The 27,403-nt window shown below is 45.4% G+C and overlaps 1 protein-coding gene across 4 annotated transcripts; it reads right to left on the bottom strand.

The window, feature by feature from the left end:
- Positions 1-4,548: 4,548 nt before the first annotated feature.
- KCNE1 (potassium voltage-gated channel subfamily E regulatory subunit 1) lies at positions 4,549-14,202 on the bottom strand. Of its 4 annotated transcripts, XM_041734706.1 has the most exons (3): positions 13,806-13,895; positions 7,069-7,220; positions 4,549-5,311 (listed from the first exon to the last, which is right to left on the bottom strand). In XM_041734706.1, the coding sequence occupies exon 3, from the start codon at positions 5,258-5,260 to the stop codon at positions 4,868-4,870; it is 393 nt and encodes a 130-aa protein (XP_041590640.1). In that variant the 5' UTR covers positions 5,261-5,311; positions 7,069-7,220; positions 13,806-13,895; the 3' UTR covers positions 4,549-4,867. The 4 variants fall into 4 exon arrangements, with proteins under 4 accessions (XP_041590640.1, XP_041590637.1, XP_041590638.1 ...); XM_041734703.1 differs by lacking the exons at positions 7,069-7,220; positions 13,806-13,895 and adding an exon at positions 14,100-14,202; XM_041734704.1 differs by lacking the exon at positions 7,069-7,220 and having other exon boundaries at positions 13,806-13,951.
- Positions 14,203-27,403: the final 13,201 nt, after the last annotated feature.

Raw genomic sequence — 27,403 nt, 5'->3', positions numbered from 1 at the left:
CGACGTGGAGACCTATCCCCCACGCCACCGCCAGGGGGCAGCCGCGCCCGCAGGGCCTGCACACTCCAGGCCTGACCCGAGGATTTTCAGAAATCTCCATACCTGGCTGCAGCTCTACAGCCTTTGGTTATCTCTTAGTCTGATTTAATGTTTATGTCTCATTTGTGCCCACAGAGAAGTCATCTGACGATGTGGGTCTAAGATAGGGTGTAATCGAGAGAGAGAGGGGGAGAGAGCGAGAGAGAGCGAGCTCGCCACATGCATCAGGGCAGCCTTGCCTGGGAATTTAAAGTCTGTGGAATCCACAGCAATGATTTCTGCCTGTGGGCTCATTTCTAACTCTTGGTGTGACTGCTGTTGGGTTATAACAGCGTCCTGAGGGGAGATTGAAGCTCAGGGCCAGTGCAAAGGCAAGAGTTCAAAGCATATTCTCATATTTGGCAGCTTGCCTTCCTTTTGGCTTGGTTTGCTCTTTTTAATTTTTTTTTTTTTTTTTAAGGGCTTGGCTGATATGCTGGAGGACTACCTTGTCTTTCTAAGCAGACCTCTGGGTATACAGCACGGATGGTATTAGGATCCTTTTTGAGGAGGACCTGAGTGGCTCAGCAGGCTAAGTGTCTGCCTTCAGCTCAGGTCATGATCTCAGGGTCCTGGGATCAAGCCCCGCATCGGGATCCTAGCTCAGCGGGGAGCCTGCTTCTCCCTCTGCCTCTGCCTGCCACTCCTGCTGCTTGTGCTCACTCTCTCTCTCAAATAAATAAAATCTTAAAAAAAAAAAAAAAAAGGATCCTTTTTGAGGGTAAGTTGTCTGATGTTACTGAATGATATCCTCCAAAAAATGCTCAGGCTGACTTAGTGTATGCAAAAGAATAAAATCCCCTGCAGTGTTCACTAAGTCTCTGTTCCTGGGTGGCTAAGGGCGATTACCTGTCCCACCTCAAGGCCTCTAGAAGCCCTTAGCCTTTAAAGCAGCTGGAGGAGGGTGAGGAACTGGGGCCCAAAATTAGGGAAGCAGAGCTCCTGCTGGGTTCTCCCTTAAAGGACCAATGACCTTGGGTGTGTCCTTGAACCTCCTGGAGGTCTAGTTAACCTTCTTGGAACTAACTCTTCTAGGGCAACTATCCAATGAATTGCACATGTCCTGTCTACACTGGAAACGTTTACCTGCCAACCAGGCCAAGTGGCTCCAGAGACATGGAGGTGGAAATGACATTCCTCATCTGGCTACTTCACCCAGGTCCACGCTCAGCCCTCAATCTCAGAAGAGGCTCCAAAGCCTGATCTGTCTGCACGTAGGGAGTGGATCCACCTCCCCAAGATGGACCTTCACAACTAATTCCCAAGAGCCTGAGGGGCAAAATCGGAGTTGTATCGTATCCTTGCGCAGTGACCGAGTGAGAGAGAGGCCTGACATCCGAATGGGAGGGGCTGATGAATGGGTGTCCTCATGGTGCCAGATGAAGACAGCCTGAGCCAGAGTCTCATCATGGGGCTGGGACTGAGGCTTCAGTGGCCAGGACCACACTTTGGGGGAGTGATTCCACCTGCTTCTGCCACCAAGGCCAGGCAGTCAGCCTTTCAGATGCAGGCACCCCTCCCCGACTCTGCTTTCTAGCGAGTGTGACCTGGGCCTGCTGGCAGCTGTTCTTCCCCTTTACAGCAGAGGTAGTAAATCAGTGGTCTTTGGGTAGAATTCAACTCAAGGTCATTTTTTTGTTTGTTTGGCTTACACATTTTTTTTTAAGAAAACTGGAACTAGGTGCCAACATTTAAAAATCGAGAGATTTCAAATAAATATCTGCATTTCCAGCTTCTCTTAAAACCCCACAAGTCCATTAAGGCAGCGTCTGCATTCCCAGATGGCTGGCTTTGCTCTCTTTGCTTTCTATCCGTAGACACGAGGGGTTGACGGCAGAGTTTAGCTACCCATGGGCTGGGGCTGCTCGCCAGAGCCTCCCAGGAACCCACATCCATTCCTTAAAGTGTCATTATGATTTGAAGAAAACACACACCACAGATCATGATGAAAGACTTTAATTTTTTTAAAGATTTTATTCATTTATTCATGAGAGACACAGAGAGAGAGAGAGAGAGAGAGAGGCAGAGACACAGGCAGAGGGAGAAGCAGGCTCCACGCAGGGAGCTGGACGTGGGACTCGATCCCGGGGCTCCAGGATCACACCCTGGGCCCAAGGCAGGGGCTCAACTGCTGAGCCACCCAGGGATCCCACAAGACTTTAATTTTTTAAAAGAACGTAATTCCTCCCAGTCACGTTGTCCTACCCGGTGAACACATAAAATACTGCATACAAAATATTGAGATTCCGTTTCTAAAGAGCTCGGAGCAGTACCCAGACATGCCGAGTGCATGTGAAACCAAATTTTAACGTGTGCTCACAAACATTTGAAAGCTTATAAAAGCTTTTGAGGGGTACCGAGGGGAGGGTGCTGAGTATCTGGTCCCTTGAGGACTGGGAGGACTACAGATCATAGGGTGTCCCCCTGCCTTAAAAGTCACAGGAATCCCAGTGGGGGAGAGTAAACCAGGGGTAAGCACGAGCTGGAGTGCCTGGGGTACCAGTCGCTGTGCCAGCGGCTCTGACTCACATTCTGGGTCCCTCTCCAAACCCGTGATCCCGGCCGGCCTGCCTTTCCTGTGGGCAGCGTTTATCTGTTGGAAGCAGATAATTCACAGGGTCCATGAGGGCAAGCAGTTGTGGGAGGGCTTCCAGGGGCCCATGACACCCTGAGATGTTGGGCAAGATGCGTCCGTGTGCATTTCTCGGGTATGGGGGATCATAGCTTTCATTAGATTTCAAAGGATTCTGAACCACAGAACCATCATCACGGAGACTAGTCTACACCAGACCTCTGCCCCAGAGATGTCCTAAACCCCAAGCTTGCCTGAAGGCACGACTGTCTAGCCCATGAAGCCAGAGCTGCAGTGAACTGGGCCCGATTTGTCCACTGAATATGGCCAACGATGCTTATGTGTTGCTTTTAATTTATTCTCTGTACGGGTTTCCAAAAGTTATATTTTACTTAAATATTCCATCCTTCTCAGGAATGGGCAAGCATTCAGGATGTCCCTGAGCACTTAATGCAGCTGCTGGAGAAATGGTCTGAATGCAAGGCACATGTTCTCTGGGATTCTCGAAGGTCGGCTCACGCTAAGAAGGCTTTCTTCTATTGCCCCAAACAATAGCCCCAGCACCACACCTCCACCCTAATCCCTTCTCCCTCTCTCATCTGTGAGGAAAGATTCCCAGAGACTCTTCTGTCCCACAGGGAGAAGGAGAGTGGAGAGGAAAGCTGCTGTCTCTAGGGGTGGGGATGAGGGCACTACTTGTGTCATAGTTCTGGGGGCCAGAAATCTGAAATCATGGTGTGGTAGGGCCATGCTTCCAGTGAAGCCTGTAGGAGAGCTCCCCTCCTTGCTTCTCCCAGTCTGGGGGTGGCCGTCAATTGTTGGCCATCCTTGGCTCACAGGTGTGTCAGTCCAATCTCTGCCTGTCTTCACGAGAGTTCTCCCCATGTGTCCCTGACCTGATTTCCCACTTCTTATAAGAACATCATTCATATTGGATGTGGGCCCACCCCAATGACCTCACTGTAGTCTGATTACATCTGCAAAGACCCAATTTCCAAGTATGGTCACATTCACAGGTACCAGGGGTAGGACCTGAACATGTCTTTTGGCTGGGACACAATTCAACCACAGTGGACACATGGCCTCAAAAGGCCCTGCCCCCCCCAATCCCAGTGTTGCCACTTACCCATACCTGCTCCTTCTCCTGGGTTCCGGGGTGATGGGTGCACCCCTCCCTTCTGCCATGATAACTGAACCCCTTCCCCTTGGTACACATTCTGAGGTGGAAATTTTTTCTCCAGCATCTCAGTCCTGTAGTTAAGTGAATTTTTCAGAAATTGACATGTGTGAGTAGGAAGTGTCTGTGTGTGTGTGTGTCTGTGTGTGTGCATGTGTGGATATGGCTGTGAATGTGTGTTTGGGGTTGAGGGGGAACGTGTGAAGGGTGGATATAAGGTAGGGGGGCAGGAGGCAGGAAGGAAGAGAAGGCCAGAGCCACCATAGTGAGGGCATTCGTGACAAAAGCAGAGTGGTATTGTCCCGTAACAAGAGCAGGGAGGATGCTTGGGACAAATAAGGCAATCTTATGCCTCTGGTCTCCATCCCATAAAATAGGATATTATTAGGATATTGACTTTGTCATTTTGACAAGAACCAAAATAACAAGAGGCCCAAGGAAGATCAGTTTCTCTTTCCCATAATGCCTGAGCTGGCGAGTGAGCAGGAAGGCAGAGAGACCCTGCCCTGTGACATTGCCCAGGGACCTAGACTTGCTGCTCTACCACCCGAGAGGATGCTGTCCTTTTCCAGAGTCAAAGCTGGCTCATGACCTCATCCCCATCCAGCCACTGGGAAGGGGAAGGGGAGGGAAGTGGGAGACACACCCTTTCCTTCTCAAGAATCCCTCCCATGTCTACAGGCCGGAATGTCATTAAATGACCTTGCTAGCTGCAAGGGAGTCTGGGAAATACAGCTTTTATTCTCAGAGGTCGTGATCGCTGGAATGCTGCTAAAATTAACAAGGCAGAGACAGATACTGGGGAACAGCTGGCAGCCATCACAGAAGAAATGTGATTTTAGAGAAATAGTGTCATGAATCCATCCTTCACCCCTTACAAGAGCAAAAAAAAAAAAAAAAAAAAAAAAAAAAAAAAAAAAAAAAAAAAACCAAAAACCAAAAAACCCAATTACATCCCTACAATAAAGAATATAAAAGGCACGTGATTAGAAAAATCAGATTGCCAAGTAAGATTTGTCCAGTTTTAACCGACTGTGGGGTCAGGACAGAGGTTTTATCTCGGGAAGGTGTGTGTTGGGGCGTTCGACGGCCAGCTGGTTTTCGATGACATAACATGCCTTGTAGCTCTCCAGAACCCGGGCCTGGCAATACGCCTTGTCCTTCTCCTGCCAGGTGTCAGACTCGATGTATACGTTGAACGGGTCGTGGGAGTGCTCCAGCTTCTTGGAGCGGATGTAACTCAGCATGATGCCCAGGGTGAAGAAGCCGAAGAAGCCAAGCACCATGAGCACGTAGAGCGCCGCCAGCTGGCTGTCATCACGGCTGGGCGACCTGCGGGCCAGGCCTGACATGTTGTTGCCGCCCTCTTCAACTGTCCCCTGCCACAGTGTGGTCAGAAAGGGCATCACCTCGGTGGCATTCGATGGAATCATCCTGGGCTTAAAGGTTCTGCTGCAGGAGCTCGAACTTTCCGAGAAAGCTTTCTGGAAGAAAAGTGCAATCTGGACTCAGAAAGCACGTACCGGCCCAAACCTACCCACACATGCACAGATTTTTGAAATCTCAAGGGAGAGGGGTGCCCGAACATCCACCTGAGTCCCTGGCATGTGCCACCTTGAGTCTGCACAGCACCTCTCTGGATTGATCAAGTAATCAGTTGGTTCCCCCTTATTTCCACTCACCACTGCCACCGTCTACCTCCTCGGAAACCCCCAGAAGGAGTTCCTCTAATATACACACTGTGTTGTATGTGTGTGTGTGTGTCTTGGTTTATGTGCTATGGACTGAATTTTGTTCAGCCCTAACCCCCAATGTGGCTGCACCTGGAGACAAGGTCTTCAGGAGGTTAATTGAGGTTACAGGAGATCATTACAGTCGGGACCATAACCCGCTAGGACGATGCTCTTATAATAAGAAAGAGAAATCTCTCCCATGCAAGGATGCTATGAGAAGGCAACCAGGAAGAGAGCTCTCACCAAGAACCAAACCCTTCCAGAATCTTGATCTTGGACTTAGACCCTCCCAAATGATGAGAAAATATACGTCTGTGGTGTAAGCCCCCAGTTTGTGGGATTTTGTTACGGCGGCCGGAGCTAAGCCATGTAAGTGGTGCTGGGTTATGTATCTGCCTCTCTTTCCTCTCTGCCATGGCTTTACAGCCACCTCGGCTACTCCGTGTGCCTGCCTTCCTTTACGTCTGAACGTGCACGGTACCCATGGCACACACCCACTTCCTTTCTCTGCCTGCTGCCCCAGAACTGGATGCTGCTGTGCCCACTAACTCCATAAAACAAAGGGACAGAAAACATCCCTGTCCTCCTGTGGACCTGGAAAAATCAGACACTTGCTACCACTGGTGCCTCGTGGTTTGCACAACTAGTCAGACTAAGGTACTCTCGGGCGTCCTAGGGGGTGATGTGCAAGGGGTGGTGTGTTCCAGCACCGAATACCCTGTGGATGGAAAGAAACCCTATCATAGTGCTGTGAACTTAGGGTCCTGAGTGTGAGTGGATTGGTTTTTTCCAGCTCATTAGGAAATATCAGCCCTGGGGCACCTGGGTGGTTCAGTTGATTAAGCATCTGACTCGGTTTCAGCTCAGGTCATGATCTCAGGTTCCTAAGATCGAGTCCTGCATGCTTTCTCTACCCCTCTCCCTGCTTGTGTGCACATGCTCTCTCTATTTCTCTCTCTCAATGAATAAATAAAATCTAGGAAAGAGAAAGAAAGGAAAGAAAGAAAGAAAGAAAGAAAGAAAGAAAGAAAGAAAGAAAGAAAGAAAAGAAAGAAAAGAAAGAAAGAAGAAAGAAAGAAAGAAAGAAAGAAAGAAAGAAAGAAGAAAGAAAGAAAAAGAAAGAAAGAAAGAAAGAGAAAGAAAGAAAGAAAGAAAGAAAGAAAGAAAGAAAGAAAGAAAGAAAGAAAGAAAGAAAGAAAGAAAGAAAAAAGAAAGAAAGAAAGAAAAATAGAACCAGCCCAGGGATTCGGAGTTTGGGGTTTTAGGTCTGGCTCTTCCAGGGCTGCCCACCATGGCTCTCTCTACCCTGTGGAGAAGCTCCTCATGAAAGAGAAACAGAGGGGTTTATGGGTTTTCTGGACATCTCCGGGGCTTTTGAGTCTGCCCTGAGATGTGTTAGAACAGGTTAAGCTGCATAGGCTCAAGAGACTTCCAGGTACTGATTGTTCTACAAAACCAGCATTTTGCCCCATTCTAGCCATGGCAGTAGGTAGGAATTGTTTGGTTACCTTTTTTTTTTCTTCGAAGCTTAGATGCAGAGCTGCTAGTCTGCTGGAAATCACTCAGGGCGAGGTTGCAGGCAGCTGAGCTTTCCAAACATGTCCCACATTTTCTTTTTAAATGACTTCAGAACACTTATGAATGCACAGAACCCTGCCCCCTGAAAATACACAGCCCTTGAGCTGATAATGTAATTTTTTCCCCTAAAGAACACAGAATGACCACAAGCAGGGAATCCTGCTACCAATGACTATCAGAGCATTCTTATCACTTCAGGACCACATGAGACTAGAATTATGGTGGACAACCTCCAGAGGTTAATTAGTTTAGAACCAATAGCTTCACATAGCAAGTTGATTTAACAGCAACTCCTGCAGCTAATCCACATGGGGGGGTGGGGATCACAGAGAAGATCTGTTACTTAAAACCAGACGGACTTTTCTGTGGCCAGAGGAAGCAACCAGAAACATCTGCTTTGAAAACCTGCCAGGCCAACCGTCCTCAGCCTTGCTCTCAGGTGGTGGTGCTCAAATTTTGGCATGCTTTACATTTCTTTCTTTCTTTCAGATTGTTTTGTTTTGCAGGGTGGGAGGAGCAGAGGGAGAGGGAGAGTCTTTTTTTTTTTCATATTTTATTTATTTGACACAGAGAGAGAGAATGCAAGCAGGGAGAGCCAGGCAGAGGGAGAGGGAGAAGCAGGCTCCCCATGGAGTAGGGAGCCCGATGTGCGGCTCGATCCCAGCACCCTAGGATCATGACCCAAGCTGAAGGCAGCCACTTAAATGACTGAGCCACCCAGGTGCCCCGGAGGAGAGTCTTAAGCAGACTCTGCACTGAGCACAGAGCCCGACATGGGTTTTTTCTCATGACTCTGAGATCACTACCTGAGCCAAAACCAAGAGTCAGTTGCTTAACCAATTGTGCCACCCAGGTGCCCCTGGCATGTTTTAGAATCACCTTCTAGAAATGCAGAGTGCTGGGCTCCACCCCCAGAGTTTCTGATCTAGAATGGCCGGTGTGGGGCCTGCGAATTTGCAGTTCCAAGAGATTCACAGGTACTACAGATACTCCTGGTCCAAGGACCCCCACTTGTGACCTACTGGAATCACCTGGAGAGGCACCTGGGTTAAGCATCTGCCTTTGGCTCAAGACGTGATCCTGGGATCTTGGGATCCTGGGATCAAGTCCTCCATCGGGCTCCCTGCATGGAGCCTGCTTCTCCCTCTGCCTGTGTCTCTGCCTCTTTCTCTGTGTCTCTCCTGAATAAATAAATAAAATCTTAAAAAAAAAATCACCTGGAGAACTTCAAAAAAATACTGATGGCCTGGATCCCTCCTTCAAAGACTGTGATGTCCTGGCTTTCTGGCATAAAGCTTCCTAGGTGATCCTAATTTGTAGCCAAGCTTGAGACCCACGGGACTATGGAACCTTAGGAAACTGACCCATCTTTCCTGCTGCAAGGTGCTAGGAAGAATTTGATGAGCAGAGAAATGATTTCATAAAACAATTTTCCAATCTCATTTGTTTTTTAGATTTTCTTTTTCGGTCTCCTATGTCCCTGATGGAACCTGAAGAGAAGTGGCAGAGAGAAACTCTCAAGCCTCACTGTAACCCCAGCTGCCTCCTGCCTAACTCACGCTGGCAGCTTAAATTATGTGGAGCCTGTCAGAGCCTTAATGCCAGGCCCCGAAAAGCCAAGTTCATCAACTGCCTTTCAAGCAACGACTCTGAATTTTTAAAGAGAAATCTTCTTCTTCCTTTACATTTAATTTATTGTATTGCTTTTGCGAAATGCCCTCTGTGCCCCGAAGGCCTGCATGCTGGGCCACGTGGTGTTCTGTGTAATGAGTCTCAAAATGAGTTTGGCAATGTGCTCTTCATAGTCAGCATGATGTAAACGAACTCAATCTGCATGTCAGCTGGGGGTTTATGTCTCATTCTTCCAAGTTCACTTCCATTATAATGCCAACGCACTGCCCTGTGGCCTGTGTGGCAGACTACTGGACTCACATGGATTTGAAGAGCAAGTAAGCCAGCAATCTTAACTTACAGGAAACTGGGATCCACAGAGTTGAGCTGACCTGCCCAAGGTCATGTCTCTTATCAAAAATACATCTAGAATTCAGTCTTGTAGCCGTGAACTCACATTCTATTAGTACAGAAAAAGGAGTTCTCAGGACTTTGTAGGGAGGGAACGGATTCTATATTTAAGGTCAAAGGGACAGAGGACCTGGCCACCAGGTCTACCCAGATGAAGACTAGCTTGTGACCTAAAGATGCCATCAGAAGACCCCTCCTTGACAGGAGAGAACACAGATTTTCATAGCTTGTACAGTGACAAGCGGGCTGTGGGAGGCAGAAGCAGTAGGAACCAGGGAGGTCAAACTCCAAACACAACCAGTCTTACGGCCAACCTGTGCTGAACATTCTCAGACTGACCTTACTGGGCCTAGAAAGAGGGGGTTTCTAGAAGTTTCTGCTCCATCCTGGGTTTGAGATTCCTCATGCAGATTAGATACTGCCCCCAATCAAGGTTAGTATGATTTTCTTTTCTCTTCAAAGCTTAGGGCCAGAGCTAGTGGTCTGCTGGAAGTCGACTACCCTGGGTACAGCGTTCTGGGCAGGTGAGCTGAGCTAACAGCTAGAAATGGAGTCCAACTGGGTCTCCACCACCCTGGGATTCTGGAAGGCCCCCAGCTGCACCCAGAGGAGAAGGGGGCAGTGAGTGATGTCACGCTGTCCTGGCACACACTGCCCCTTTTGCATTTCTCCCTCCTCCAGCTACATCGTCTGTCAGCACTGATAATGACCTGGAGGCTTTTAGAACAGATTTCCTAGCACTGCCACCTTTCCTTCTTTCTTAAGCATTTACTGAGCACCCAAGGCTTTTGTGGGCTGACTCCAACCAAACTTCTGCTCAGAGGGATTGATGCTGGGGGGTGGGGGAGAGAAGAGAGAGTGTCTGATACAGAGCTTAGAGATCTGAGCTGCAGCCCTGGCTCAAGCCTAGATAAAACACAGGGCTCCCCTGGACCTCAGTTTACTTATCTTGGTAAACAGGCATAACGTTCCTAACCTCTTTTTTTTTTTTTTTAATGCAGATTCAGATTTGAGATCTGGAGAGATGCTAAGATTCTGCACGGCTTCTTTTTTTTTTTTTTTTTTTTTCTTTATTTCAAAGAGAGCAGAAGCTGGGGAAGAGGGAGAGGGAGAAGCAGACTCCCCACTGAACAGGGAGTCCAATGTGGGACTCAATCCCAGGGCCCTGGGATCATGACCTGAGCCAAAGGCAGATGCTTAACCAACTGAGCCACCCAGGCACCCCCATTCCTATCATCTTAACAGCATTCCTTAATAAGCATTTCTTCAGTCTTGAAATAATCATTAGGCTTTACTTGCTTCAGGAAGCAGAATTAGGGTAAAACCAATTATGGGTTAGCCTAATTTTGGTGAATATGATCTTATCAAGTTAAGAATTCTGCAAGCATGATTTCCTTGGAAGCAATTATCAATTATGTTCATCTTACTCTCAATAAATTCTGAAAACATATTTACCTCTAGGAAGAAAAAATAAAAAGCCAACGGGGCCCCTAGACCCTTCCAGGGTATGAAGGGTGGAAATGTGAACCAGTGAGCTGGTGAGAGGGACCCAGCCAAACCCAATATGGGAAAAAGGATAAGCATTCTGGTGTGAGGAATTGATGGGAGGATTCCCAGCCTCCAGAGGGCAGCTGAAGTCACATAGAAGGAGGGCAGATGGACTATCAGATTGAATAAATTCGAGAAGCCGAAGTTTTCTTATCCAAAAACTGGGCATACTAGAATCTCCCTTGACTATACTACCACAAGGTTCTGTGAGGCACAGAACAAACCCCCAATTTTGCCACCTCTAAATTTTGCAGCTCTCTCCACAAGGGAGGCACGACTGCCATATTTGATTGTCAAAATCCTGCTGGTCCTCCAAATGCCTACTCCTCTGCCAACCTGGGGGCAAATGCCCCTCCCCTTCTTTGATCCCATGGCGCCTTGTCTATACCACTCAGATTCTAATTTATTTCACAATAATTTATAGACTTGTCTGGGCATTTCTTTCCAGGAGCTCAGGAAGGTCAGGGATGATCTTGCTCACCTTGTCCCCACGCCAGCACCCAGACTCATTCCATAAGAGATTCCTGAATTAAGTGGGGGTGCCAAGTATTAAATCCAATACAACTACAATGTGATTGCAAGTGCAAATAACCAATAAGGCATGATACAGTCTTGAAAGAAATTGGGGGGTAGGGGATCCCTGGGTGGCTCAGCAGTTTGGCGCCTGCCTTTGGCCCAGGCGCCATCCTGGAGTCCCGGGATCGAGTCCTGCATTGGGCTCCCTGCATGTAGCCTGCTTATCCCTCTGCCTGTGTCTCTGCCTCTCTCTCTCTATGTCTATCATAAAAAAATAAAATAAAATTGGGGATAGCCAAATGGAAACCTCTTTCAATATAATGTATGTTTTTACATAATAAAACGTAAACTATTTGTATTTATATTTATTTTGTAGTATTATTTATTTTGTATATTAAAATATATTTTATTATTATTAATCTGATTAACGTATTTATTATTATTATTAACATAGTTAGATATGTATCCACAAACTACTTTATTTCTAAAAAGATTTAGGGCAGTCAGTAATTATTGACGGTATAGCTGAATTTTTATCCTGTCCCTTCCACTCCTGATAACCCATAACCTGCTTTCTTTTTTCCATATTACTTAATAACTGCCACTGTAATATGGTTTTCTTATTTATTATGTCCATTGCTTGTTTGTCTTCTCCACCAAAACGCAAGCTTTTGAGGGCAGGGATGTTTGCATGTGTCATTCTGCATATATCTCAAGGCCTAGAACAGTATCTGGCATGTGGTAGGAGTGCAATAAATATTCATGGAATGCAGGCATGCATGGATGAATGCATGAATGAATAAATGTCCCATTCAATTACCAAAAAGCCCTGAAATCACCAGCTATACCTTCAGAGACTTAGGATGACAAGAGTGAGTCCCTCTGCTGTCTTCACAGCGTACTTTATTTTCAAAACAATCGACTTTCTAAGAACCTGTCAAAAGCCAGACCTCTGGAGATATTCTTAAAAGGGAGAATGCCTTCCTCGGACCCATCCTTAGCTCATCCCTGATGAATATATGAAATAGACCACAGAAAGCAGGTTCGGGTTCCCTCCCTAACAATCAATCCATAGATCAGAGATGCCTGAGTGGCTCAGTGGTTGAGCATCTGCCTTTGGCTCAAGAGCATGATCTTGGGGTCCTGGGATCGAGTCCCACATCGGGCTCCCCATGGGGAGCCTGCTTCTCCCTCTGCCTGTGTCTCTGCCTCTCTCTGTGTGTGTCTCTCATGAATCAATAAATAAAATCTAAAAACAAAAGCAAAAAAAAAAAAAAGAAAAACCAACCAATCCATAGATGGGAGTCTAGGTGCTTTCCAGCAAATCACCATATATGATTTTAAACAGCCGGGTGATCACAGCAAAGTTCCCCACCACCGGGAACATAAATGGTTACTGACCAGAACCTTCCTTAATGGAACCAGAAGCTCCATCTTAAACCTAAATGTGGTCTCAAAACAAACAGTTCACATACAGTAGGTTAACAGTTCACACACTAGGTTAAAAAATCCAGGCAAGGACAGTGTAACAGGTGATAGATCCAGGACATCCATACGACAGCTACTCGGTCAACTTTCTTGCAGAAGTTCCACATTTTCCCCAATTACCACGATCAAGACAAGATACCAACAATGTTCTGCAAGTCCCACGCTTCTTCCCCAGGGAGATGCCAAGGCCCAAGAACCTTCCTGGCTCCCAAATTAGAAAGGCCCCTCAGAGGCCGGGTGTGTATGGCAGTATTGCCTGAGCTGGGTGAGGTCTTTGAAACCCAGTGGGGACTGGGAGCGCGGGCGGTTTTAGTTTTCTTTGGGTGCTTTTAGGTTTTTCCCAAGTTTTCTACAAGAATGCCTGAGATTTCATAAAAATGGGGAAATGTGGCTGTGACATGGTGGTGAGACAGTTCTCTAGGCGTGCGGCTCTAAGTGAAGCCCCGCAGAGGGAGAGGAGGCGCGACCCATCCTCCATCCCGGCGGGCCTCCGGGTCCGGGGGGCGGCGGGGTGCTGAGGCCGGGTGCTGGAGCCCCATCAGGGTGGGGAGCCTGGACTTACCGGGTCCGGGGCGCCGAGGCAGCCGGTGCGCAGCGGGTCCGCCGGCCGAGCCCGAGGCTGCGCCCTCCCCGGGCGGGGGGCGGGGGGGGGGCGGGCAGGCGGGCGGGGCCTCCCGGAGCCCGAGGGCGCCCCGCCCTGTCCCCAGGGGTCCCCGCCGAGCCCCCGCCCGGCCCTCCGCTGCCTGCATCTCGGATCTCGCCGGGTAGGCTCCAGCCGGCAGAAAGTCCGCATTGCCACGATTGCCAGCCAGCCCGACAGACAGACAGACAGACAGAGACAGACAGACAGATCTCCCTTCCTGCGGGAGTTTGCAGGAGGCAGGCTAGAAGCCGCTGCGGCCCCGAGAAAGGCATTCCGGGGGACCCCCACCCTCGGCGGAAAGCCAGGACAAATGTCCCTACTGTTTGCAGCTGCAAACAGTAACTTAGAGACGCTCAAAACCCCAGCAGACTCCTTGTGGCTGCGGCGCGCACGCTCCCCCGCCCCCAGCTGTGTCCCCGCATCCCCGCGCTGGCATCCAGGAGCACCCACCTGCCCACCGGGTGGACCGGGTGTTCAGCTCCGAGCTGCAGGTGCGGCTGTGCATGTGGCAGGTGCAGCCCAGGCCCGCGGGAGGCTGTCGCTGGAGCCACCCACGCCCTGGCAGGGCCACTCCAAAGTCCTCGGGGCGCTGGCACGGGCCACGAAGGCCAAACATCACAGCGCCTGAGTGACCTGCCAGCAAATGTCACAGCAGCTGCCCACAAGCGTGGGAGGCCCCCATGAGCCCGGGAAACTTGCAAATTCCAGTCCCGTGAGAGCTCTGGGGAATAAGGTCCAGCTTACCGGTGCAGGGGGGTCAGAGCAAGAAGGTTCCTGATCTAGAGCCAGAAGACGCTCCCTCCGCTTGGTCTTCGTCCTCCCATCTCCTTCCTTCTTGGGCCTTGGCCTGGGTGCTCCCCTGGGCAGGAGGCCCTCGGAGGGGACCGCGGCCTGTGACATTCCAGGACTCAGCTCAGCCGGCAAACGCGGGGCTGGCACCTGCGTGCTCCACCGGGGCCAGGACAAACCCACACCAGGCACTTCGGAAAGCCCTAAAATGTCTGCAGCCTTGATGTGTGATGCACTGTGTGAAGTCGGCTCTGCCGGGTCGGCCTGAACCTTAGGAAAGCTCTAGGCATAAAAAGGTTCTTTGTAGTTTTACTTGCAATAACTAGAATCTGTCTCAGAACAGAAAAGTGGTCAATGGTTGTACCTGTGACAGAGTATGGCTCTCCGGACTGGAATCCCTCATGCCGTCCGTAGGGCAACGTTTGCCAACAGTTTGTAGGACGCGGGGTCCTTACACTGTGATGTTAAATGCAAAATACTGGGTCTCTAAATTGTGCACACGGGATGCTATGCGTCATTTTGAAAATAAAAAAAAAAGCACACCCCAATGTTAATATTGTCTATTGATGGTGGGCTTCTGTGGGATCTATTTTCTTATTTACACAAATCTGTGTTTTCCTTTTCCTTCCCCCACTCCCTGCAATAATTCTATATTCTTTAATATTTAGGGGGAAAAATGCATACACTCTATCTGGAAATTCCCTAGGTTCACCCTTCTCCAGATCATGTTCCAGATCATGTTGTTCAGAGATGGTCCCTTTTTGCCCACCTTTCCACGGGGAACTTGAGGAGGGGGGTGGGATGGAGAGTCGGTTAAGGCAAAAATGTTTGTCCCATTAAATTTGTGTGCAGCCCTTTCAGTGGCAGGTAATGGTGTGTGGCGTGCCCCACGGCAGCTGTGGGATGACCGTCTCCCCTGGTCCTGGAGCCGTGCCTGCCCACCTGTCACCCAGTTATCGTGGAGACGGCCTGTATGGTGGTGTTTTCAAAAGGTGCTACGTCTGAGAGTGGTGGTGCTCTTCTCTTCCTGCTTCTCTCCATCCCACATGTGATGATGGGTTATTTGATGATGATGCTACTGTCTTGGTCATTTCTTTTTTTTTTAAAGAGCATTTATTAATTTATTTATGAGAGACAGAGAGAGAAACAAAGAGAGAGAGAGAGGCAGAGACATAGGCAGAGGCAGAAGCAGGCTCCACGCAGGGAGCCCGACATGGGACTCAATCCCAGGACTCCAGGACCAGGCCCTGGGCTGAAGGCGGCGCTAAACCACTGAGCCACCCGGGCTGCCCAGTTTGGGTCATTTCTTAATGTGTGATGATAGGACACGATCACAGGCAAGGAAGATTGTATTTTGTTTCTTGAAAAGGTTTCTTCTTTTCTCTTTCACTTCCTGCTTTTACCCTTCTAGAACTCACCTTTCCCCACCATACAGGTGTGACCGAGCTTAAAGTAACCCTAACAATAGAGCCACAGCCTGCAAAGGCCTGGGGTCATTTCTCTCTCCTCTTCTGGCGCTTCCACCTTCTCCATTCCTTCTGGGTCCCTTCGCTGGGAGCTGGGTCTTGGGAATGGGGTGGCAAGCTTAGCCCCGGCTCTTCTGAGTGGGTTTATGTTCCTCATCTGAGGGTTCCCACCTCAATGCAGGTGGCATCCGAAGCCAGAGCTCCAGCCACTTTTCTCTCTTTGTTAGGAGAATCTCATTACTCAGTTTGCAGCGCGGATGTCCTGCTTATGTTCCTAATCTTGCTCGCACGTTGTAGGAAAAAGAAAGGCTCTGCCATCGGAAAGGACTGATCTGCGGGGCGACTCACCCACCCAGGGTGCTCTTACGGACTCTGGACCGGGGTACGTGGACAGTTCTTGACTGTTCCCTCTGCCGACCATTTACTTGGTGTCCAGATGCCCCTGCTTTAGCCTGAGGACAGCCCCTGCCCTTTGACCTCTCTTCTTGCTTTGTCACCTCTCTACCCCACGACTTCTGCTAACCTATGGGAAACTCTCATTTGTCGGTGAGGAACACCTGTAAAGCAAACAGCCTTTCTTCAGTAGCAGTGGAGCATATCTTGAGTGCAGTCATATGCTCAGTTACAGTACTTCCCCCAAGAAGGACAAAGGGGAGGAAAGGCACTGAAGTCCTCATTCTGCCCTGCCGGTGACTGATGAGGTGCAGAGTGATGGAAGAGAACCCCACCTTCCCTGTCACCTGGGGCGCTCTGCCCCCATTGCTGTCCACGGCTCCATCAGTGCCCCACGCAGATGGTTTGGCATGGCCGTGTCTTCTCTGATGGCCATGTGGTGCTCTCATCCCTTCTGTTCCTTTTCCTTGGCCAACATCTCCCCCATTTGATTCACTTGGTTGTAGGAGACCTGGCCTCAGTTTCCCCCCAGGGCTCCTCTTTGGCTGGGGGTCCTGCACACCAGGAGCATCCTTCCTAAATGCTGAAGTCTCCTGGAATTTTCCTAAAACCCCCTAAAGGATTGCTCTTGTTCCAAAAAAGAAACACCCACAACCTGTGTACAGGTCATTCCAGCTCCATGACCTCATTTTCCAGTGCTGTGCTCCTCCAAGCTTCCAGGCCAGCAAAGGACATCCCTCCATTCTCCATGCACAACTCGCCTTTCCCCCCCTCAAGATGAGTTGATGATCATCCTCCAACATGGACACAGGACATTTTCAAATCCCAGATCTTCAGCAGAGGTCTAAGGTGAGGGGACCATGGCCGACTCTGAGCCTCTTGGCATGGAATCTGTTTGCTTTAGCTCTGAATTAGTTTTCAAGATTAAGTAGTTGAAAAATCTCATCCTAAGCATCAAGATTTATGGTTTCTTTTATAAAACTCAAGAGATCTAGAAACTTTATGCTTACTTTTGGCACAGCAACAAAGGCAGGGGCCGTATTTTCCACAAAAATACAAACTAGAGAGTTTACCATGTGCCCTACCACTCCACATTCTCCCTGACAAGGACGATTAGCAGAACCCACTTACTCAATATCCTGACTGTCCGTAGGTGTTAAGTTGGTCACTTCTGTTCTAGGACTTTCCCTTCCAGGACAAAGCCCCCCGTCTGGCTATTCCTTCACTTTGCACATCTGGTGCAAAGAAACTCATTTCTGCACTCATTTTTGTCCTTGCTATTTTGTTGTGTTGCAGGTGCTCTTTGGCCGTGTCAGAGGTGGATGTTTTGGGGTTTTTTTTCTTCTTTTTTTTAAAAGATTTTATTTATTTATTCATGAGATAGGGAGAGAGAAAGAGAGAGAGAGGCAGAGACATAGGCAGAAGGAGAAGCAGGGTCCATGCAGGAAGCCTGATGTGGGACTCGATCCGGGGACTCCAGGATCACTCCCTGAGCAGAAGGCAGACACTACTCAACTGCTGAGCCACCCGGGCATCCTAAAGAGGTGGATGTTTTGTTTATGCGTTTAGAGCAGTAGTTCTTAACTTTTCAGGAATCTTCTCGAGAATTTGAGAAAAGCTATGGCTTTCCTCCCATACTTCCAAATGCACACACGTGCAACATTTTGCCTACAATCAGGAGACCTATGGACCCCTGGTATTCTAGATGATTCATGGCTGCTACATTAGGAACCTCAAGACAAGGACTATCTTTTCTGTGAAACAAATACAACTCTGCAGTACTGATTCTATGGGGTCTTTACTGTGTTCTATGCTCAACAAATGCCACCAAGTGTTGCCTGACTGGCGGACAGCAAGACTGTCCATGAAAATAGTTGTTCAAGCTGCCTCTACCCAGGTCCTGAGAGCATAGCACTAATTCCTGGCAGCCTGGAGTCACCCAAGGAAGAGGATGTACCGGTTACAGACCCACAGATTCAGACCTCACAGATGCCCTTGCGTTTGACAAATAACCACATCCTCCACCTTGCTACGAAAAGAGCACAAATCCAATTAAGAAAGCTTTTCCAAAAGAAATAACATCATTGTTCCCCCCCACCACCACCCCCTTTTTGTCCTGGAATAATACTATGCTGATAGGAACATGGATAAATTAATTACACTCTGGAATGCTATTCATTGCTAGGAAAGTACACTAAACTACACCTACAGTGTTTGACATTTGAATACAAATATTGCCCTTATGTTTTTGTTGTATTTTTTTTAACTCAATTGGTCCAGTTTACGTAGGATTATATGTATAATCCTTTTAAATGCTGTGGATTTAAAATCACGGAGGTAACAATGTGCTGGGTGTTGTAGTCAGCCAAAGAACAAGGTAGTGCAGAAATGAGATTAGCATCTCTTCAGTTCCTTGTATGTCTGATATTATTTTGGTGTTCCTCCAATTCCTGATAACACAGAAGCACTGTTGTGACCCAAGTCCCTGAAATGGTAGGACATTGGCAAACATGAACTGGAAACCAGCGCAGGCAGCCTTCTGGGAATGTGTGGGAAGGTCACTTTTTAGCAACAGGACTATCCATGGCCATTGTCATGATTTCTATGTTATTTCAACCAGGACCTTCTGCCTGGAAGTCTGGATTAATGTGGGTTGCTGCAGGTCTTCCACAGGGACTGAAGGAAGGATCAGAGGTGGTGTCTGGCATGACTCAAAGGAGGATCAGAGAAAATCTTTAGAAAAGCAAATTCCAACATACCTTTAAGTGTGAAATGTGTAAACAGTGAAAAGATTTGGGGACTACCTTGATCTTCAGATCTTTATTCTAAGTGGCATCTAGTCTGAACTCAGACCCCTTCCCTTAAAATTTTTTCTCAGTAAATAAATCATCTCTTTTGATGACTGGTCAGTTTAATTCACTCTGAATTCCCAGATGGGTGGGGTGGGGCGCATCCAATGAATTGTATGTCCAAATTTGCAGAATAGAGCTGAGATGTCACCCCCTTCTCTTGCCAGCTTTCCGCTGCCCTCAACACACACGAAGTCTTTCTGGCAGAAGTGGTCCCTCCCTGTTGGAGAGATGCTGTGCAAACTGCAGCATCTTATGATTGTTGTTGTTGTTTTAAAACCCAAGCAGGGGCAGCCCGGGTTGTTCAGCGGTTTAGTGCCAACTTCAGCCCAGGGCATGATCCTGGAGACTGGGGATCGAGTCCCACGTCGGGCTCCCTGCATGGAGCCTGCTTCTCCCTCTGCCTGTGTCTCTGCCTCTCTCTTTCTCTCTTTCTCTCTCTCTCTCATGAATAATAATAAAAAAAAAAAAAAACCCAATCGGTTCCAACCACACAAGCTGTCACCACTGATGGCTCTCTGTCCCCAAAGACTCTCAGGACTAGTCTTCTTTATTCATTTCTAAAGGCCCCACCAAAGGCCAATGTGTATCAGCTTTTGCCAGGAATCTAAGAAGAGTTTCCAGGCGGATCTCCTAGCCCCGGCTGGCCTTCTTCCTCTTTCCTTGAGCGGTCTATTTTACTACGCTTTATTTTCTACCTCACATGTCAGTAACTGACTAGCACATCAACCTTCCTTGCCAACTATCATCTCTAAACTCCCAAAGGACAAACTCTACCAACTGATTTGCCTTTAGTACCATATGGTGACCAGCAAGGAATATAGCAGGTAGACAGGGATTCATAGATATTTCTTGAGTGGATGAATGGTTATTTGTGCATGATTTGGGGGACTCCTCATTCCAGCCTGGCTGTAGACCAGACTATATCACTTGTCAATATCTGAGTGTAACAGAATCTCTGAACATTTGCTGAATCAAGTTGAATTTAATGGAATGTCAGAGTGTGGAAGTTTGGACTAGAAAAGTAAGTAGGAGGAATTAGTGTGAATGACAGTATCTAAATGAAAATCCATGTTGTGACAGTAGATCAGACCTTTTTTCCTTTGATATTGCTCATTTGGAAATCACAAAATGCCCAAGGTGTCATACTCATTGAACATTGGACAAGGGAATTGTCTATAACAAATGCCATGATTGTTTAGCATTCACATCCCTCAGCAGCCAGTATGACCTGGGACTAAAATGGGAATGACTCAGAACCCTGTGTGGGGTCTTGGCTTTGCAGGTAAACCATCTAGTCGCTAACCCTGAGCTGAGGCACTTGAACTCTCCCTTTCTTGTTTTGCTCATTTTCAACTCGAGTGATAAGAAGACCTGTTCTATTTGACTTGTGTTGGTGTGATGAGTAAAAGAGCTGCTTTAAATTCCTGTGCAACAATGCAGTGAATTGAAAATAAGAAAGATAGGAACGAGTGTTCTGGACAAGATGGCTCAATGAGTTCATGCTTTGATCCAGCCTTCAGCTCTGAACACAGCCATGACAGATAAGGTCTAAAAATAGAAAGCTAAAAAGAGATGTCTGGCTCAAGAGAAGCAGTGAAAGACTGCTGGAAGCCTCTGACCCACTGGGCTCTTTGTCTAAAGTCAAGCAGGGAGTTTAGCTCCTCTGGGCAAGCCCTACAGGCAAACAACCAACAAGACAGACAGGAACCAAGTTACTTGAAGTCAGGAGCTGAGTGGAAGTCCTGAAAAAAAGAAGTTATGGGAAGAAACCATTGCCTGGAGACCATAGTTCTAGAACAATGAGGGTCTAGGAATGTTCAGCTGGAGACTAAACTCCCCACCAAAAACTGAGTCGGTCATATACTGGCCTTATAACTATGTGGATGTCCCCAGATCCCTATGGAACAGAGACCCCAAACTACTGTTATCAAGGCCAGGATGACTCCAAACTGCTATTATCTACTCCAGGATGACATTCCAGAGTCTAGGTGGAAGCTATCACAAAATGGTCAGGGAAGGTGAGATGGATGCAGGGGAACATGGAAATATGAAAAGAAGCCAAAAACCAAACCCACTGGAAATGAGCCTAAAATGAAAATTCTTTTATTTTTTTGGAGGGGGGGTTAATATTTTATTTATTTATTCATGAGAGACACAGAGAGAGAGAGAGGCAGAGACACAGGCAGAGGGAGAAGCAGGCGCCATGCAAGGAGCCCGATGTGGGACTCGATCCCGGGTCTCCAGAATCACGCCCTGGGCTGAAGGCGGCGCTAAACTGCCAAGCCACCCGGGCTGCCCCTAAAATGAAAATTCTAAAACGTGAAAAAATCTAATATTAAGGACAGTCAAAAGACCTCAACTCATTTTATGAAGTTAGAACGTTCTGATACCAAACTGCATGACAACAGGACAAAAAAGGAAAATCACCTGCCGGCATCAACCCTGAAAACTATTACAGAGACACTAAGTAAAATTATTAGCAAACCAAATTCAATAACTCTTTAATCAGTACTATATCACAACAAATAAAATAATAAATTTATTCCAGGAATGCCAGGTTGGCTTAATGTGGTATAATTTTAAGAAAATCCATATGTACAAATAACAGAGTAGTAGTAATATTATTAATATTATGATTTAATGACTAATTTCATGCTATAACTTGACTGGGCCACACAGTACCCAGATATATATATGGTAAAATATTATTCTAGGTGTTTCTGTGAAGGTGTTTTTGGATGAGAGTAACATTGATATCTATAGACTGAGTAAAGCAGATTACACTCCTCAATGTAGGTGGGCCTTACCCAATTAGTTGAAGACCTGAATAGAATAAAAGTCTGACTGTCTCTCAAGTAAGAGAGAATTCTCCTGCCTGAGAGGCTTTGAAATAGGACATAGGCTCTACTTTGTTCTATGGCAGCCTTCTGACCCTTTAGACCAAAATCAGGAGCTCTGTAGATTTTCTATTTGTCAGTCTCCATAATCAAGTAATCCAATTGCTTAAAAGTAAATATTTTCATAATCTCTGATTGGTCCTGTTTCTCTGGAGAGAAATATATATGGTATTATTATCAAATGTACTTAAGTGATTCATTTTAAAGGAGAAAAACCTTATGAGCATTCATTTCTTTATGTAATCAACATGTATGTATTCAGCACCGGTTCTGTGCAGATACTATTTTAGACACAGTGAGAGAGGGATCAACGAAGAGGACAAAAATCTCTTTTCTGATGGAAATTGTGTTCAATTTGGTAGGGTAAGGGGACGAAGGACCCCAGTGGTCCACAAAATAAGTAACATTCCTAATATGTTAGAAATGTAGAAGTGCTCTGGAAAAAAATCAAGCAGAGAAGGAGATAGGGAATATTGGCCAAGGGTTGGAGGAGGTTGAAATTTTAAGTAGGGTGGCAGAGGGACTATCACTAAAAAAGTGAGATTTCAGTGAAGGTCTTAAAGAAGCAAAGAGCAAGTAATTCAGGCACCTGGAAAGAGGGAGAGGGAGCTGCAAATGCCAGGACCCTAGGATGGGAAAAGTCTAGTGGGAAGAGAAAGATATCTGTTACTGTGGCTGGGAAGAGGGAATAGGAAATGGAGGGAAGACAAGGGAAGTGCTCAAGAGATGGGAGAAAGATCTTTTAGGTACTTTCATACTAAGCCTTTGTAAGATGGGAAAAATTGGATGGTGTTATAAAAAGAAATGACTATATTTAATATGCTCCCGATGGCTACCATATTGAAAACTGGTTGAAGATCCTGAAGAAGGAAGACTAGTCAAGAGGTCAAAGAGTGATGGTATTGGCTTGGATGAAGAGGGTATCACAGGAAATGGTGTGAAGTGGCCAGTCTGACTTATACCCATATGCATTTAAAGTCATGTTTATTAAGGTATAATTTACATTTGATAACATTTATTTCTTTGAGATATAACATTTGAGAATTTTTAAAAAAGATTTTATTTATTCATTCATGAGAGACACAGAGAGAGAGAGAGAGGCAGAGACACAGGCAGAGGGAGAAGCAGGCTCCATGCAGGGAGCCCGACGTGGAACTCAATCCCGGGACTCCAGGATCACACCCTGGACCAAAGGCAGGCACTAAACTGCTGAACCACCCAGGGATCCCCTCATTTGAGGAATTTGGCAAATGTACAGTCATGTAGTCATAATCATAATAAAAATATGGACTCTTTTCTTCATTTCAAAAAATTCCAAAGTACCCCTTTGTAGCTATCTATTCTCCTAGCCATAGCCCCCAGCAACCACTAATCTGATTTTTGTCCATACAGTTTCACCTTTTCCAGAATGCCATGTGAATGAAATCATATAGTATGTAGCCTCTCACATTTAGCTTCCTTCACTTGACATAGGGATTTGGAGATTCATATGTATTGTTTCAGGTATCAGTAGCTCTTTTCCTATATTGCTGGCTAGCATTTCATTATGGATGTGCCATGCATGGTATTTGTCACTAGTCAATAGACATCAACATTTACTTTAGGTGTTTACTTTAGATTACTTTAAGGTTTAATTTAGTGTTCTTATAAATAAAATTGATAAAAACATCCACTTACACCTATGTGTGGACCAATGTTTTCATTTTTATCAGGTTAATATTTAGGACTAGTTATAGCTGTATGTTTACATTTATAAGAAACCTCCAAATATTTTTTTTTTCAAACCGGTTTTACCATTTTGCATTCCTACTGGCAGCCTATGAGAGTTCTAGTTGCTTCCTATACTTGCTAACATTTGGAATGATCATAAAAATTTCAGTCATTCTAATAGGTGTGTAGTTGTATCTCATTGTGGTTTTAATTTGAATTTTCCAAATGACTAATGATGCTATCTATCTTTTCATATGTTGATTGACCATCTGTATCTCTGGATAGAAGTCTTTATCAGGTATTTTGCAAATATTTCTCCCCATGTGTGGCTTGTCTTTCATTTTATTGACATTGGACTTTAAAAAGAGAATATTAAATCTAACTCATTAAATTTATTTTTTGATTAGTGCTTTTTAAAATCTTAGCTGTGTGTTTGTCTAATTCAAGATCACTAAGATTTTTTTCTATGTTTTCTTTTAGAAAGTTTTATCATTTTAGGTTGTGTAGTTTATGACCCATTTTGAGTTGAAATTTTTATGAAGGGGAGAGGAGGTTAAGGATTTTGTTTTTGTGTGGCACTGTCCAGTTTTTATTACCATTTGTTGAAAAGACTGACCTTTCTCCACTGAATTACTTGGGCTTAGACTATTACAACCAGCTTAACTACCATTCTGGATAAAAGCAACATAAATAGATTTTCAGAATTTCAAAAATGACGAGAATTCATATTTGCTAACAGAACTATTAGTGACTGTACTGCAGCAAGAAGAAATGAGGACTGGAGGGAATGTGTGGAATTCAAGATAAAATGGTAATCACTAACATTGATAAAGCATGTTAATACAATTAATTACCTATTAAATTAATAAAATATTAATGATACATTTAGGGGTCTAAGAAGGGGTAAGATTATTTAAATGGGTGAAAATTCAATGTATAATTGGAGATTCCTAAGATCCTTAATGAGATCAGGAAAAGATTAGAAATATTGAGTAACTGGAGACCTTGTAGGAAAATGTTGAACTCATAGGTCACTAAGTATGCTAAAGATATATAGGTAATTATGAAAAGGATAGAAAAAATCTGTAAGTTTCAAAACAACAAAATTAACTCCCTTTTTAAACATAAAAGTGAATATAGAATGCTTTATCATACTGATAGAAAACAGAAGGGGAAAATTCTATAAGGAAAAAAGTTATTAAAGGAAAAACAAAACTGGAGGTATCACAATTCCAGATTTGAAGTTATATTACAAAAGAGTAGTAATTGAAACAGTATGGTACTGACATAAAAACAGAAACATAGGGATGCCTGGGCGGCTCAGTGGTTGAGCACTTGCCTTTGGTCCAGGGTGTGATCCTGGAGACCCAGGATCGAGTCCCACATCGCGGTCCTTGCATGGAGCCTGCTTCTCTCTCTGCCTGTGTCTCTGCCTCTCTCCCTTTCTGTGTCTCTCATGAATAAATAAATAAAATCTTAAAAAAAAAAAAAACAACCCAGAAACATAGATCAATGGAAAATAATAGAAAACCGAAATAAACACATAATTATATGGTCAATTAATCTTTGACAAAGGAAGCAATATTATACAGTGGGAAAAAGACAGTTTCTTTAACCAATAACTTTGGAAAAACTGGACAACTATAAGCAAAAGAATGAAACTGGACTACTTTCTGGACTACTTTCTTACACCATACACAAAAATATACTCACAATGGATTAAAGATGTAACTATATATAAGACCTGAAACCATAAAAACTCCTTGAAGAGCACAAAGGCATTTATTTCTCTGACATCAGCTGTAGCATTTTTCTAGATACAGCTCCTGAGACAAGGGAAATAAAAGCAAAAATAAACTATTGGGACTATATCTGAAAGCTAAAAATCAATTCCTGTTTACTTACTTAACTCATTGGTTAGAGCAGAGAACATTGTAGAAATAAATAGATCTCAAAGGACATAGAAAATGCTACGCAGAAATCCTCTGGGTTCATAAAATGATTCTCAGGGGTAAATTTATAGCCTTGAGTATATTTTTAAAAAAGAAAAATGATAGAAAATAAATTTAATCCTAAAAGCAAAAGAATTATAAGATAAGCTAAAGAAAAAGATTAAATTAAATTTTCAACTAAGAAAGTAATCATGAAAAGAAGACAGAAAAAATAGAAAGGAACAACTAAATGAAAAATCACTCAAGAAATACACTTGGAATATTTAGATGAAATTTTTTTTTTCAGAAAAAAAAAAACGTAAATTTCCAAAAATTCATGAACAAATACAAGTTTAAAAGAAAGCTGGAACCTATAAAAAGATCATTTCAGGGATCCCTTGGTGGTTCAGCGGTTTGGTGCCTGCCTTTGGCCCAGGGCGCGATCCTGGAGTCCAGGGATCGAGTTCAGCGTCGGGCTCCTGGCATGGAGGCTGCTTCTCCCTCTGCCTGTGTCTCTGCCTCTCTCTCTCTCTCTCTCTCTCTCTCTCTACCACGAATGAATAAATAAAATCTTAAAAAAAAAAAAAAAAGATTACTTCAGTGAATGGATTTACTAGCAGATGAGGAGCCACAGCCAGAGATTGATGAATTAGAAAGTCACTGTAAATATCTAGAGTGGGAGGGCACTTGGGTGACTCCCAGGTGGCTCAGTTGGTTAACAGTCTGACATTAGCTCTGGTCATGATCTCAGGGTCCTGGGATTTGAGCCCTGAATCAGGGCTCTGTGCTTGTCTGGGATTCTGCTTGTCCCTCTTCTTCTGCCTCTCCTCCTGTTCATGTTCCCTCTGTCTCTCTCTCAAATAAATAAATAAATAAATAAATAAATAAATAAATAAATAAAATATTTAATATATATATATATATATATATATAGTAGGGGTGCCTGGGTGGAGCAGTCGGTTAAGCACTGACTTTTGGTTTTGACTCAGATCATGATCTTAGGGTCCTGAGATCAAGCCCCATGTAGGGCTTTGCTCTCAGTGTGGAATTTGCTCCAGATTCTTTCTCTCCATCTCCCTTTGCTCCTCTCTCCATGTGCTCTTTCTCCTTTCTCTCAAATGAATATTTAAAAATAAATAAGATAAAATAAAATATCTAGAGTGAAACACAAGAGGAAAAAATTATGAAAAATACAAAAAGTAGGAGCAGGAAAAAGGACCAACACAGTGCAATTGGAGTCCCAGAAGCAGAGAAACAAAAGAATGAAGCAGAAGCGATGTTTGGAGACATAGAGTGATGTAGTTTTGGAATGTTGGTGAGGTCTGGAGGCAAAGGCCAAGAAAGCGTTCTTCAGACATCTTGGTGCAAAAAGGTGATTTTATTAAAGCACAGGAATAGGACCCATGAGTAGAAAGCTGCTGCACTGGGGTTTTGAGGGGTAGTTGATTATATACTTGAGAGTTGGGGGAGGTAAGGACAAAGGGAGGTGTCCAAAAGGAGTTTCATATGCTAAAGAAGACCCTCAGGATTCCTGGATGCCCAGCTATTGTCAAGTTAAAGTTGTTTTTTTCTTTTAGTAAAGCATTAACATTAAGGACATTAGCAGGGCCTTGTCAATGGGCTGCCTCTGGTTCTCACACCACTTCTGGCACTTATGGAGGGGCGAGTGATGTTAGGGCTTCAGGAAATCGAGTTATGGGTCTCTGGAAGTTAGGTTATTGATAAGAATGTTTTTTCCTTGTAAATCACTAAGACATTGGTAAACTGAGGGAGACTCATGTCCTGAAGGGCTGTGATCTCTATCAGTTAACCATTGTTTTTTTTTTTCTCTTCCTCTAGTTTTAGGGTGGCCAGGAGTGCCTGAGGAATGTCACCTGTATTGTATCCAGGGGAGGGGTTGCAGGGTGTCAGCCTGTGCTTATCCTCAGCTTGCCTTGTGCTCCCTCATAGGGGATTGAGAATTTTCCAAAACTGATTTTGATAAAAATCGAGACACTGATTTCTCAGCAT

This window comes from Vulpes lagopus, chromosome 20 (genome assembly GCF_018345385.1).
Source record: "Vulpes lagopus strain Blue_001 chromosome 20, ASM1834538v1, whole genome shotgun sequence".
Classification (NCBI taxonomy): domain Eukaryota; kingdom Metazoa; phylum Chordata; class Mammalia; order Carnivora; family Canidae; genus Vulpes; species Vulpes lagopus.
Note: the sequence above shows the minus strand (reverse complement) of the source record. Positions and strands in the feature narration are given on the sequence as shown.

What these genes read in the sequence shown, in the direction of transcription:
- KCNE1 (XM_041734703.1), bottom strand. Translation starts at nt 5,260, where the DNA reads ATGATTCCATCGAATGCCACCGAGGTGATGCCCTTTCTGACCACACTG.